Source organism: Grus americana, chromosome 20 (genome assembly GCF_028858705.1).
Source record: "Grus americana isolate bGruAme1 chromosome 20, bGruAme1.mat, whole genome shotgun sequence".
NCBI lineage: Eukaryota > Metazoa > Chordata > Aves > Gruiformes > Gruidae > Grus > Grus americana.
In genome coordinates this window covers 5,528,477-5,542,120 of record NC_072871.1, presented here as the reverse complement: position 1 = coordinate 5,542,120, position 13,644 = coordinate 5,528,477, and the positions used below count along the sequence as shown (strand labels likewise).

At 47.2% G+C, this 13,644-nt stretch overlaps 1 protein-coding gene across 1 annotated transcript in view; it reads right to left on the bottom strand.

The window, feature by feature from the left end:
- Nucleotides 1-13,644, bottom strand: part of LOC129215463 (collagen alpha-1(XXVII) chain-like) — a 162,588-nt gene that overhangs the window by 12,791 nt on the left and 136,153 nt on the right. Inside the window, exons 39-49 of the mRNA XM_054848650.1 lie at nucleotides 11,309-11,362; nucleotides 11,083-11,190; nucleotides 9,546-9,599; nucleotides 9,218-9,271; nucleotides 4,691-4,747; nucleotides 4,479-4,532; nucleotides 3,443-3,496; nucleotides 2,538-2,591; nucleotides 926-979; nucleotides 743-850; nucleotides 253-360 (exon numbers count right to left, since the gene is read on the bottom strand). Coding sequence (XP_054704625.1) covers nucleotides 253-360; nucleotides 743-850; nucleotides 926-979; nucleotides 2,538-2,591; nucleotides 3,443-3,496; nucleotides 4,479-4,532; nucleotides 4,691-4,747; nucleotides 9,218-9,271; nucleotides 9,546-9,599; nucleotides 11,083-11,190; nucleotides 11,309-11,362 — 759 coding nt within the window. The remainder of the gene's footprint in view (nucleotides 1-252; nucleotides 361-742; nucleotides 851-925; nucleotides 980-2,537; nucleotides 2,592-3,442; nucleotides 3,497-4,478; nucleotides 4,533-4,690; nucleotides 4,748-9,217; nucleotides 9,272-9,545; nucleotides 9,600-11,082; nucleotides 11,191-11,308; nucleotides 11,363-13,644) is intronic.

Genomic DNA, 13,644 nt, shown 5'->3' with positions numbered 1-13,644 from the left:
TAGTGTGGGTATGTGTATCTGTAGGCTCCTGAGAGCAGTGAACTTTGACAAAAGAGCAAGGGTCTCTGGGACATTCAGCTTGTGAATATCATGGAAATGGATGGATGGATGGATGAGGATAAAGATCTACTGAGCCTGTAGCTAAGTGAAAGATGGCAGCAAGAGTTGAGGCTTTATTAGATCTTGAAGAATCCAAGCTCTAGAGAGACCAGGTTCACAGACTGGATTGTTTGTAGGGAGTTAGAAGCTCACCTTGAATCCTGGTGGTCCTTGTGCCCCGGGGAGTCCCGGTATGCCAGGGTTCCCTCTTTTGCCTGACATCCCTGTCACACCTTCTTCCCCGTCATCACCCTGCTCTCCCTAGAAAAGAAACCCAGAAGAGGTTATGAAAAAACACGCTCTTTCCATCTCTGCACAGCTGCCTAGGGGACAGGGGAATGGTGTGATTCCGCCCTCAGCAAGCACCATGCATCTGGGCACGGGTGGATTTGCAGAGTCCGTGCATGCAAGTATTTTTCAGGCTAGAAACACTGGTTTATCTACAGACTTGGCCATGCGAAAGCAGCTGCCTGCTTCTATGTGCATCTGAGATATGAAGAGCAGCATACGATCCACTCTGGGTACATGTAAACTGGAATATCTATAGCTGCACTATGTCCATTTCTCCTGTGTTACGTTTTAGATTTCCAGCTCCTAAGTTGCGTTTGCTGTTGATGCTATAAGGTTACAATTGCAAACTCACCAGCATCCCAGGCACGCCATCCTTCCCAGGCACCCCGTCCACTCCAGGGGCACCCTCTTGACCCTGCCTTCCCACCACTCCTCGAGGACCTGGTAGCCCAAGGATGCCCTAAAATCACAAAGGTGTTAGTGATGGAGCTCTCAGAGAGCATTCGCTGGGGCAGAAAATTGAATTTTTACCTACCGGTGAGCCTCTGCTCCCTGCATTGCCCCGTGCTCCTTGCTTTCCTTTTTGACCCTGCAAGTAAAAAAAGAGACATCTAAAATTGCAGCAGTTCTAGCACAACTCCGCTTGGGAGCCTGACTTCAGGGTGTGCTTTTGGATAATGGTTGGAAAGAGTTTTATAAAAAGGAGATTTATAAAGCCAGTTGCTCCAACACTGGGGAATGAACTGCTATTTGGTTTTATTACAAGCGATTCTTCGTATGTCTTGAGAGTTCTAGGGCAGGAATGAATAGCTAGAAGGCAAGGACCTACATTTTTCCTAATACAGAGCAGATGAGGACAAATAAAGCAGGATGAACTCGAGGGAGGACTCAGTGCACTGGCAAACATTAGAACAAGATGCTTAAAACCTGCGTCCTCTGTCAGTTCATTGAAAGCACAATGCCGAACCAAGGACCCAGCAAATCTTCTGCAGGGCGTTCAGTATGAGCTTTCCTCTGTGAGGTAGCTCCCTCTATTTTGGAAAGTTAATGGAAATGCAAAGGGTGTCTTGTGTCTAAAACTTGCAATGCTGCTTTGTGAATAAAGACGTAAAAGAAATACTCCTGAGGTTTATTAGCTGTAAAAAGGATTAATTTCTGCAGAATGAATGGAAAACTCAGCCTCATCACCTTCACTAGGGCTCTCTTAGTGAGGTCATGTACTAAAGCACTTTTAAATTGAAGCCCTGCATTTTCTGTGCATTGTTTCTCCATCTGCAGCGGACCAGGCAGGCCAGCTACATGAAAGAAATACTCCTGGGGGTGCTTTCTCCGCTATTCATTAGACCCAAAGGCAATTCCAGATTGTCCATCGATGGGTAGAGTTTATTTATCTTATCGCCTGGTACGCGTTTTGCCAAGAACACCTACTGTAGGTTAAACTATCTTCTGGCATTACCCCAGCAGGGTCAGATTAAAAATCCTGACATCCGCCAAAAGAGAGCAGGAATTTGCTGAGTATTGAGGTCACATACTTACGTTTTAGCAAATAAAGTCCCTGATCTGTGAGAATAATTAGCAAGCTGTCATTACAGCCAGCTGTGGAGGTAAGACTAGGTATGAGGTACCCCAATGAACCTTGAAGGACCCATGTGTACTGCGTTTTCTTGCATAATAAGGGCAAGAAGTTAGAGGGACTCTTCCAAGAAACATAAGAACTGCATGGATTAAATGGACTCCAAATTTGGAAGGTTTCAAGCCAGAAAAGTTTACAGTTGAAGTGAAAGAGAGAGACACTTGCCTGGCTCAGATCTCCTTAGGGACAGACGAGCCAGCTTAGCTGGAGGCACCACAAACAGGGGCATGGGAAAGAGACACAACCCATAGCAATGACTAAAGACCTGCCCAAGATTCACCCATCATGTCAGAGCTGTAATTGTCTTGATCTTCTCCAGCTCCACAAAGCCAACGAACTATTGGGCTTGGACATTCAAATACATGTTTACAGCCCTCCCACTAGGTTCTCCACAGTCTTTCAAGGCGCAGACTGTAGGCCAAATCACACATGCTGGGGAAAAACATGAGAGTCCTCTCAATTAGACATTTTCTTTAAACTTGGGACACTATAAATCCACCCTGCTGAAACCTACCACATCACCTTTGGATCCCTTTGCTCCTGGCTGGCCTGGTGGCCCAGGATCCCCCTACAAAACACAAGCAAGAAAAAATCTGCTTGAAATTCTCTTCTGCCAGTATCTTGCATGAAGTATAAAGAACGGCATTTTTTGTGCCCTAACAACGCTGACTGTGTGGAAACGATTCAGGGGACCAGCCTCTGCTCAGACAGGCCTCCTGGGGAAAAAGGAGCAAGGAACTGCCTCCAGAGAGCATTTAACAGGGTGTCACTTGGAGAAGCAGCAATGCTACCCTCCTCGCTTGGGTGGTGTTTGCATTCATGGAAATCATTCACTATATTCCAGATGGTGCCTGGAAAACAGTGCTGAGTAGTGGGCAGGAAGGAGCCTGTTTTGAGAAAGGTACTGCAGAAGCTACGTGCAGAACGAGTAGTTTATACAGTGACTACATCTTTAGTGTTGGTACTACCTCCCTTTTGCGTGCTGCAGCCCTCTCTTTGGCTTAGCCTGGATGTCAGATATTAGGGAGCTACCTACGGAGGAGTAAAGCACAGAGGATATTTCACTACTCTCTTACTGGTTTCTTCCCCATCACACACGTCTCCATCTTTTCTTCTGGCCATCCAGGTTTGGGGTTTTTTTTTTGTGTATTTGTGTCAGGGGCAATTTCTAATCTTTCAGAAAAGACAGTTTTGGAGACAGGCTTGTGGGAGTGCTCCCTGTCCCGTCAGCATTTATTGGTCTCAACATGTGACTCAAAACGCCCATTCTATAGGCCTGGCTTATGGAAATGCATACGTTGCATTTCACAGCTCACCACATATTCCTTACTGCAGCCCTTCCTACCTTCCTTCCTTTTTGCATCTGTTTTTCACATGCGTGTGACATTGGGTAGCTTACAATAAAGCAGCAACTCTTACAGGTAAGCCTTGCTGTCCAGGTTTTCCTCTTTCTCCATCAAGCCCTTCTTGACCCTTAAATAAAAAACAGAGAGGAAACATGTTTGCTCTTGGGTATTTTTGTGGCAATGGGAAACAAAAATGGATGTAACATGGGATATGGGGCAGGAGAAGAGATACATATCTGCGTTCTGCTAATATAGGAATGTTGAAGCTTGTGGGTGGTGTACGTGCTCCCATGGATATGCGTCGGAAAGAAAGAGCTAAGAGGAACTGCGAATTACCATCTGAGCAGTAAAGAAGGCTTTCTAATGTGCCCCTAAATATACACAGCATTAATGTAAGTGAACAGTTAGAGACTGCTGTCCTACAAAATAAGGCAGCAGCACTGCTACCCTGGTGAACTGAAACATTGACATTACTGTAATGGGTTGCTCTGACCAGTTGCTTTTGGATGGAGGTAAGACTTAATGCATAGAGCCTTTACAGATCAACACCAATCAGCTGGAGATGTCCTGCAAGGAGGGTGTCAGGAGCACAGGGGACTCATTCATAACCCTGGTCTTGCTTTTGAGAGAAATCCTGATAAGATTTTGGAAGCTTCTAATTCTCCAAGTTAACAGAGATCTTCCCATGAAAGAGCCTGCAGCCAAGGGCACATCAGTCTTGCATTTTGTCCAGCATTGACATGACCTTTCTTGTACACATCTTCCTCAAGATAATCACAAATCATCTTCCTTGATAATCACAAATATCTCTAACGAGACGGTCCTGCTCATTCTTTCAGTCTAGTGTGCTCAGGCAGGTGTATGGCACTGTGAGATGCTGACCTGCAGGACCCACATTTGCCTTCAGCAAAATTTTTAACACTTTAGGTAAATATATCCGAATTGCTCCTGGTTTGAAACATACCCATGTGCAGCGGTTGACAAGGCAAAACAGTGGGTTATCAATCATGACTACTGGGCAAAGGTTAGACCTTCTGTGGGCTGATGCAGATTGGAAGCACTTCCTCAAGACAAACATTTCTGAATCATGTAGTTGGAGTAAGACTCACAGGATAACCAGGGTCTCCAGGCTCCCCTCGATCACCTCTGTCACCAACGGGGCCCTGCAACAACACAACAAAGACTTAAGGTGGATGTAAACAATCTGTCATCCGCAATTTCTCAACGGCTCATGCCTGTTCTACAAGTAAGGAGGCAACCCAACTAGTCCACCTGCAAAAATCAGGCCAGGGTTGATTTGAGAAAGGATTTAACATCTTACTCTGTCTCCGGGTGGTCCCTGTGGTCCTTCTACTTTCCCATCATCGCCTTGTTCTCCCTGTGAATAAAAATACTAGTATTAATATAGACAGCAGATTATATGGCAGATGCTTCTGTACAGACCCGATCCAGTCCTCCCATATCATGGGCTCCCAAGTCAAAGCCTCTGTTGAACTTACTATTTTTCATTCAAATAAACTCTAAAGGATTTTTTGTTTTGTTTCACAACCTGGAGTACACTGACTCTTCTCTTGGCTTTCCTGGTTTCTTTGGTGGTTGTTTCTGACCAGTGTAACTGTCCTCCTTACGGAACCAGGTGCAAAGAGTTATTTTCAACAAGTCCTAAAACTAAGCAAGAAGCATGTAATTAGGACAATATGGGAAATAGCTCTCTGCCTCTGAATTTTATTGCTGACAGTCAGACCAAACTCTTTAATCAAGCGTTTCCCCACCCTCACTGAGTGCTGCCTGGGCTGTCCTGGGAACAAGGGTGGTCTGGATGGGCTCCCTGGCTGTGTGCCACCATTATGGGCTTGCCTTACAATTGGTCAGGTGAGAGGGTCAGCCCCTTACACACTCGCTGCATGAGCAGCTCCACTCGTTGATGGAATGCTCCCCAGCAAGAGCTCAGAGCTCATGGTTTGGCCGGTAGATAACATCACACGAATTATTTCTAACCAAGGTCTCTCTAAAACATCCATAGAGAGATCCTTCAAGACTTAACACAGGCGCTGTCTTTTTTAATTCAATTGTATAAGTCACTTGGGGTCACAGTGTCCTATTTTCTCTGGAGTCTAGCTCAGAGACGGCTGTTTCTTTGCTCCCCGTAGAAGATAGCTACATTCCAGATCCTCCAGTTTTTGGCTACTTCATATCACCGAGTCTCTGGCACTCTGGCTCCTTAGGATGAACGTGTCTCAGAGCTCCTTTGATGTTGCAGCTACTGGAGAGAGGAGGTTTGGGGGGTTCTGGCACAGTGGAGCTGCTGTGTTTGGACTGCTTGGGGTGCTCCTAGAGCCTTGAACGTCCAAATCTCCATAGCTATGCAGAGCTTGATGACAGTGGAATCTTCTTTCTCTGCTGCCACAACATTTGTTAGATGAACATTGCCAGGATTTCAGATATACTCACAGGTTATGGTTATACTGTCCTTAAGAGATCGTGTGCTGGGTGGTGAACTCCAGCATACTTGTCTGGGGTTTTGGGGAGATATCATGGTAGAAGAAATATATAGGGAGAAAATGTGCCAGGATGGCTTGAGAATATAGTACTGAGCAATACAGATGGAGAAATTTGAGTGGCAGAGTAGAGGGAAAGGAAAGTAATGCCTACCAGGCTCTGCCAACAGTTTCAAGCGCTACTGAACTTGCTGGTTGGAGTCAGCAGCAGAATACCTGGCAACTGGTTTGCTTTCTAGACACTGTCAAAAGAATGTAGGATAGAAGGGAAACAAAGCCACCATTTCTCAAGTCTCAGGAAAAAAAAATAAACCCCAGTATATGTGTTACTATGCAGAAGTCTTGGCACCGATTGCTTCTGCTCAAACAGGATGCAAACACCTTGCCGTTTGGGAGATGAGACGAGCATGATGAACTCAAGGAAAGCTCATAATTCTGGGGACCCTTGAAGAGCATCAAGACCCATAGACTTTCTCCCCAAAGCTGAGTTGTGGCTTTGTGTCCCCTTGAGTCTAACTCCCACCTTGTCCTTTGTCTTCTGAGAAAATCCTGCAGGACTGCTCAGGTCTGGGACTGTGAGACTGAGCTCCTCCAGGACTTCCTGATGCCTCAGCTGCTCAAGAGGGAGATGAAAGATCTGTGCTAATTCTTTGGAAAGTTGCAGTGAAAAAAAGTTGGAGTAAAGGGCAGCAAAGTAAACATGTTGGGATACAAATGGAAAATGCATGGAGAAGAAGGGAAGTCTTGTTGTTGTTGGCTCCTGTCCCAAAGTGAGATACACCAGTTTGTAATTTTTAAAAGGATCCCATCTGGACTGCTTTAAGCAGCTGCCAAATGCAGGCGTCTGCTCTGAGCAAGGCCTCTTTGAGGAGCTGTAAATGTATTAAATGCGGCGGAGTAGCTGGCTGGTATGGCACAAGGGAGCTGGATTCCACAATAATGCCGCTTTCTTCTCTGGAAAGGGAAGACCTTCCCCACCATTATATATCTTCCTTCTTCAGCATAGCCATGTTTACCACATTGTTTAAAGCTCACAGAGCAGTCATGGTCGCATTTTCATTTCCTCTTCATTTCTCAGATTCAGGCTTCCATTTTCACGTTCGCACGCGTGTGCAAGGTTACAGAAGTCCAGAGGGCGGGAATCTGTCTGTCCTTAGGCTGGGATCCAGGCAACTCTTAGGAGGTAAGAAGGAAGGATGGATAAGAAAGATGCTAGACTTTTGTGGAGCAGCTGGATGCTTCAGGAAATGGTGCCGGAGGCCCAGCACGTGATGTTGGGCTCTCCTTATTCAACTGGAGCTGCTCCCCAGCAAGGTGCCAGCAGACCCGCTGACCTTCGAGGAAGGTGTGAGTGAGATCCGGTTGTCAATGGTCATTAACAGATCTGACTGTTCTCAGCAGGATGCATTAGATGCTTTGGTGTCTTTGTCAGGCTTCAGCTTGGATACTTGCACGTGGAATTAATTTTATCATCCTTGGTTAAGGTATTACATAGCATTGCTGTGCTCTGATAACACAAGATCCATGTTACCTCTAAGAAATTGCTCTTCTGGTGTCCATTTGCAGAAGAATATTTTGTTGGTGAAGGGGAGGGTGCTTCACTGAACACTTCGGATTAATCATTTGGGGACCATTTACTACTGAAATGATGGGAGCCTTCAAGAAGATGGTAACTTTCAATGTTTTAAAATAAAGCAGCAGTTGTAATTTAAACAAGAGAGACACATATATGCACATCTCTTACTCCTTCTGTAAAGCCAATGGCTGACTTTGCTTTTGGTAGACATGACTCACGACTTTTTGCCAGGATGCTCAAGTTCCAACAGCGGGACTGTGAGAAAACTCTGGCAAGGCTCTCAACTGACAATGTGCTTGTGAGTGAGCTCTTGCATTATTTTCCTGGGCTGGTTGTGCTTGGCTAACTCCTGCCACTTCCTGCACAGCCACTCAGCAGAATACACTTGAGGAGGAACACTGCTGAAGTCTGGAAGAGCAAGAGGTGCAGCTCGGGAAGTGGATGGGGCAGCGTTAGAAAGGCTGGGGGTGGAGAGGAAATTCAGCAAGGCAGCGATGGAGATGTGGAGCAGCGGGAACATCACCAGCTGTTCCTGTGCCATGGATGTGTTTCAGCAGCAGGAAATGAGAGAAAAAGCAGCATGACCATTGCTCATCCCTGAAGCAAAATTTCTGAGGCGTGTGAATATCTTAGTGGAACACAACAGTTCACCCTGCCCCACTGACTCCCGGCCACCAGCAGTTTCCAGACAGAGCACAGAGAGCAGCGTGAACTGGGTGTCCTGACGCCCAGGAGCCTGAGCTGAAAGGACACGTTCAAAGCCCCAGCAAAGACATGCCCTTGGGACCGCTGTCCCACAGACTCCTTTTATAAGCAATGAGGCTCCTGCTTGCACATGTACAGCTGCAATCACATCTGTGTGCAGAGGGAAAAGCGAAAGCTCTCTCGGCGATGGGGGAGGTGGAAAATGAGCGAAAAGAGTCCACCTTGGTGGGGACCCCACGACTGACCAGTCCCAACTACCATCACTTCCCCTCCCACACCGAGGGAGGGAGCATCGCTGCCGCTACTGAAGGCACGTGAGGGGCTCCAGCGGCACCGCCAGTACGGCCAACGCCAGCTGGGCTGTCCTCGGAGCGCGGAGCAGCCAGCTCCGCCGACAGGAAACCATTAAAGCGTGAGTCACTTCTCCAGCCTGAACTGGTTACAGCCGTGCTGACTCAGCAAAAGGGGAAAAACATAAGGGGAAAGCCGCTGTGGAAAAAGGGCTCTGACTCACGCCAGCTGCGGCAAGGGGGCTTGTCGAGGGGTGGGGGCGACATGAGAGAGGTAAGGGGGTGGTGGATGATGAGGAAAATGGAGCAAGGGCAATGGAGAGGAGACCAGTTCTGCCTTGCTTACAACACGCTATCAGCTGATTTAAGCACAGATGGACAGCTTGCTGAAGATCAGCTATTTGTGCAGGGTGTTATTCTGACTCGATCACAGAAAGGTACTACTCTGATTTCTTTTGGCTTGGGGATTGAGCACAATTTCTGTGGATGCAGGAACAATGTGTCCCCAGAACGGATGCTGCCTGGCTCAGCCACCAGCACAAGGGCATGTGGTGTCAGGAAGAGACGTGCTAGTGGCACGGGTGTCCTGGCACTGATTTGCAGAAGTAAAGCTGCAGCAGGAGTTATGTAGGTGGCTGTGCTGTAGAGGAGGCACCTCTGCTGCAGGTAGAGGAGGGGAGCACAGATGCACGGGTGTTATGGCAGTGGGGCAATTACCTCTACGTCAGCTCAGCTTCCATGCCAATGGAAGATGAGATGGCTAAACTCTGCAAACTTACCTTTTCCCCCTTTGGCCCTGGTGGTCCAATTGGCCCTGGTGGTCCTGCATGTCCCTGTGGAGAGCAGACAGCATGTGAGGAGACAGGAAAGAGCTGTTTGACTGAAGGTCCTCCCTGGTTTCCTGCTGGATCTCACGAGCCCTGTGTTGTGCATCCCAGCTTTGGAGGGACACATGGGTCATGGTGCAAATGGAGACTAAAGAAAGAACTAGACTGAACTCCAGATCAGAAATAAATCATAGTTTAAGAATGATTTTGCATCCTGGAGTAGCAGTTTTGTTGCATTAGAGAACAGATAGAAGCTGGAGGATGGAAATAAAAACCTTACCTGGTAACCCTTTAAGCCAGGTTCCCCTTGAGCACCCATCCTTCCTGGAGCACCCTGGGGAGGCAAGTAGAGAGAGCACCATGAGAGTAGCCCATAGGTATTACCCTACAAGAAGAGGATGCACTGGGCTACGCAAAGCAAAGCTCAGCACCGTATGGAAGTGCAGCCACCCGTTCTCCTGGCCACTGGCGAGCTTTGCTGCAGCCATCTGAAATGTTCCTGCTTGGCTTTAATCTCTTACACTTGGTGAGCGATGCTACGAGTCCAGTCTATGTCTTTGCCACCCTGTAGCAACAGGCTCCCCACCGCATTCAGATCTGCTACCAGAAATGGCCGCATAGTGTGTGCTCTTCATCTGCCCTTCTGGACATCTTTAGATCCAATTTAGCTTTGTGCTAGGAAGTCCACCAGCGAGACCATTCTCATGCATGACCTAATCCTAAATGGTTGGGAAGAAACCTTTTGGCATGGGTTCTGAGGCCAAGAAAGGAGTTTGCTGGGTTGTGATGAGGGCACTACAAGAGCTGTTTATTGCATCTTGAGCAGACTGAACAAAAGGGTTTAAATCAAATCATCAGATTAAAGTGAATTGCAAACTTTCGGTATAATCCCATTTAGCATGGAAGAAAGCCCTTTCCACAGGACAAAGATGTGTTCAGTCCAGTCGACTGCTGCTCAGATATCGCTTTGCTTCCTTGTGAAATAATCCGTGGAGGCTTTGCCAAAGAATATGAAGGGAGGATATATGGGGAGGCTGTAATTTTTAGTGCAGGAAAACACTATCAGCAGAACCGTTACTCTATCACTCATTTGCTACTGTTCTGAAACATCACTGCGCTTCCCATTTCATAACTAACTCCTGCTTTTTCACTAAGTTCTACCAAATATAGTGCAAGAAGTTTCCTTACCAGCCTGCAGTGCATGAGGAGGTATTTATTATGTACCGCTGCTGTTCCGGTGCACGTCTCATGTGCCTAAAGCAAATTAACTTCCCTTTCCACCATACTATCGTTGTTCTCTCTGTAAGCCTCACCTTCAGTCCCCAACTCAAACTCTTTCTCATGCTATATTTCTTCTTGCTGCAAGTGTTTTAGATAAGTAGATCAAGAGTGAGTGTAGAAACAGGGCATTAGTCCAAGGCAGAGTTCCTTATAACAACACAATTTGACTTGGAAGCAACTCTTGCCATGAGTGTGCAGTCTCCGAGGGAAAGATCTTAGCAAAAAATAGCTTATCAGCTCACTCCCTTCTAAAGAAAAATCCCCAATGTTTCAGTCCATCTAGGGGGTTGTGAAGAACTGCCATGATGCAATGTGAGCTGGGTTCACAGGGCATCAACACAGCCACCACTATGGAGTGTCTCCTGTGCTGCTCAGAGCAAGAGTTAAGCTGTTTTGGTCCATTAAACCCATCTAACATCATTTCACTTTCTGTGCTCTGAAGCCTCTGCTGGACTCTGCTTCATTCAGGCCTGTGCCCACCACTGCTAGTCATGTTTCTGCATGTTGTGTTCAACCATTTGCAGAGCTCTTCTCACCATAGGTCCCAGGGTACCTCGGGATCCTTTAGGGCCTTGGTTCCCCTTTGGCCCCTCCTTCCCTGGAGATCCTGTCTCGCCGAGCTGCCCCTGGTAGCCCTTGCTGCCCTGCAGAACAAAAGCACTAGCATTAATGTAGGACAAAACTGCTTCTCCAGATAAGTATCAAAGATGAGCAAAGAAAGGGAGATCCAGAGGAGATGTTATCAACGGGAGATGTTCCTACCTTCTGGCCAGGCTTGCCCTTTTCTCCCTGTTTTCCTGGTTTCCCTTCTGGTCCCTAGGAAAGAAAAAAAAGCTGTTTGAATGGGAAAGCAAAGAAGTCCCATCCCAACCAGCCACCCCCCAGGCCACTTCCCAGGTACAATGAACCCTGACTGCGTCCTCACCCATCCTATTCCCATGGGAGCCAACAAGGAGGCTAGGAATTCATGCAGGTAACGCCATGATTCACAGGTACTACAGCTGGAGTATTGCTGAGCTTGTTCTTGAGCTGCTCCAACACATGGAGAAGAAAACCTCATTGCTTAAAGGCGGAAAGGTCTCTGTGCTCAGGAGACTATAGGGCAACGTGGCTGAAAGGTGGTATTTTTCATCTTCAGATCACATGTCAAAGACAGGCAGGTGATGGAAAACTGCCATCTGATGTGTCCATCTGTCCTCAAGTGTGCAAAAGAGAGAGCTCAGAAGTGCTCCTTGAAGAAGGCACCCATGGAACTGAAAAATGGTACGTACGCAGCCGCTGCTACAGGAAGGGCTGAAACGCGGAAAACACGTTTACCCTGCTCCCCACAAAAGGCTTCCTCTGGTCTGCAGACAGAGCTGCCACCTGTGCACCGCTGCTTCACACACAGAGTTGTACCTGTCACCATCAGCTACGGCACTGAATTGGATATCAATAATTTTATATGGTTTTAGGATACCGGCAGTGGAACCATCGCCTCAACAGCCGTTCTCAGTATTTTTACCTTGTGAAAACAGGCAGTGGTTTAATTTTCTATCTACCTGCCACGCACAGCCTTCTGCTGACAGTGCAAAAAACCCTTCCCTCGATTTGTATCGTCATTACTGCAACACACAGCACATAGAAAACACAATATATTGACCAGGCATCTAGAAATGGAGTGGGATGCAAAACTTCGGGTGGGAGCCAGAGCAACGAGAGACAGAAACGCTGACCTGCTTTGTGCACCGAGCACGGGTGCCTCGTGCAGCAGAACCTGCCGCCCCTCCTTGCATGCACGCAGCAGCAATCAGCTGTGACGAGCAACTAAGTATAGCACGCTCTCCTTAGGGAGCCCAGGGAGTTCATTTTTTCACTGTTTGACCCCGTTGGCTGCAAGGCAGACAACATACTTTGGATTTGACAGAAAGAAGCAGAAATATCACTGAAGAAAATAACTCATGCTTTTTGGCAGTTGCGGCAAACTTTTCAACAGCATCTACACACCAGCACGGCATCTCTCCTTCTGCTCTCCTGCCGCCCAGTTAAGAAGGTATCATTTTCACCACCGTTGATGTTGCAGAAAAATATCAGCCTCAGCTGAACAAAAGCAACTTCTAAAGCTGGCCATATTGGAGGGTTTTCACTCTGATCTGAAACGTGGGCCTCATAAGTGCCTGCTCTTAACACAAAGGAGCAATTCAGACTTCTTATAGCCCTCAAGAATTGTGCCAGTTCTTCACTGCCCCAAGGGAATAGCTCCATTTGACCCAACTCAAACATTTCAAGAGCCCACCTTGCCAACACTATTAGAGCTTCACAATGGATGGGTCCCTGCTGAGGAGCGTGCAAGTCCTGTTCTGTTGTCTCCTCCATACTGCTCGGGGTTTTTGTTTGCTATGTTTTGCTGCCACTTTCCAAGAGATCACTTTTGGAATTATTTTCCCACAGACGCCAAGCAGCCACAACATGCGATGAATTGTGGATGCCAAGCCTCCAGCGTCACCCACGTGATTTACACTTTTGACAGGAGTACAGAGAAATCCTCACCCATGAAAGCATCAGCCTGGGAAATGGCCATCCCCACCCAGCTCTGCAGGAGCTCACCACTGGACCTGGTGCCAGGTCCCTCAGCGTCCCCACGTATCCATCATGATGTGTGTAGCAAAGCAGCAATAACGCTCACAGACCCTGTTCTGCAGCAGTAACGTAATGCTTAATGGATTGAAAATTTGGAGAGTGAATAGTGGAATCACTCACAAAAGTTTACCATCTAAACAATACGTGAATGAATAAAGACACAACTGGGATTTCTAATTAGTTGTGCAGTGTTTTTCCATCAGTCTCCCCGGACTGTGCACTAAGATCTTTTGGAAGCATGGGCAAAAATATATATTTTTTGCAAATAGGAGAAAGCCTGTTTTAAGCTAAATCTGTTCTTGGCCCTGGTGATGGCCAAGATCTTGATCTTCTCCAGCAGAGTCATTTTGCACACTCAGATGTGCTCCTGAATTGCTGTGCTGTAACAGCTCTTGAAACAGCGCATCCCTGGGATGAGGATGCGTTGCACCGTCTGTAAAAAATGCAGAGACCAGCGCATTGATGAGATGAACCCTTTG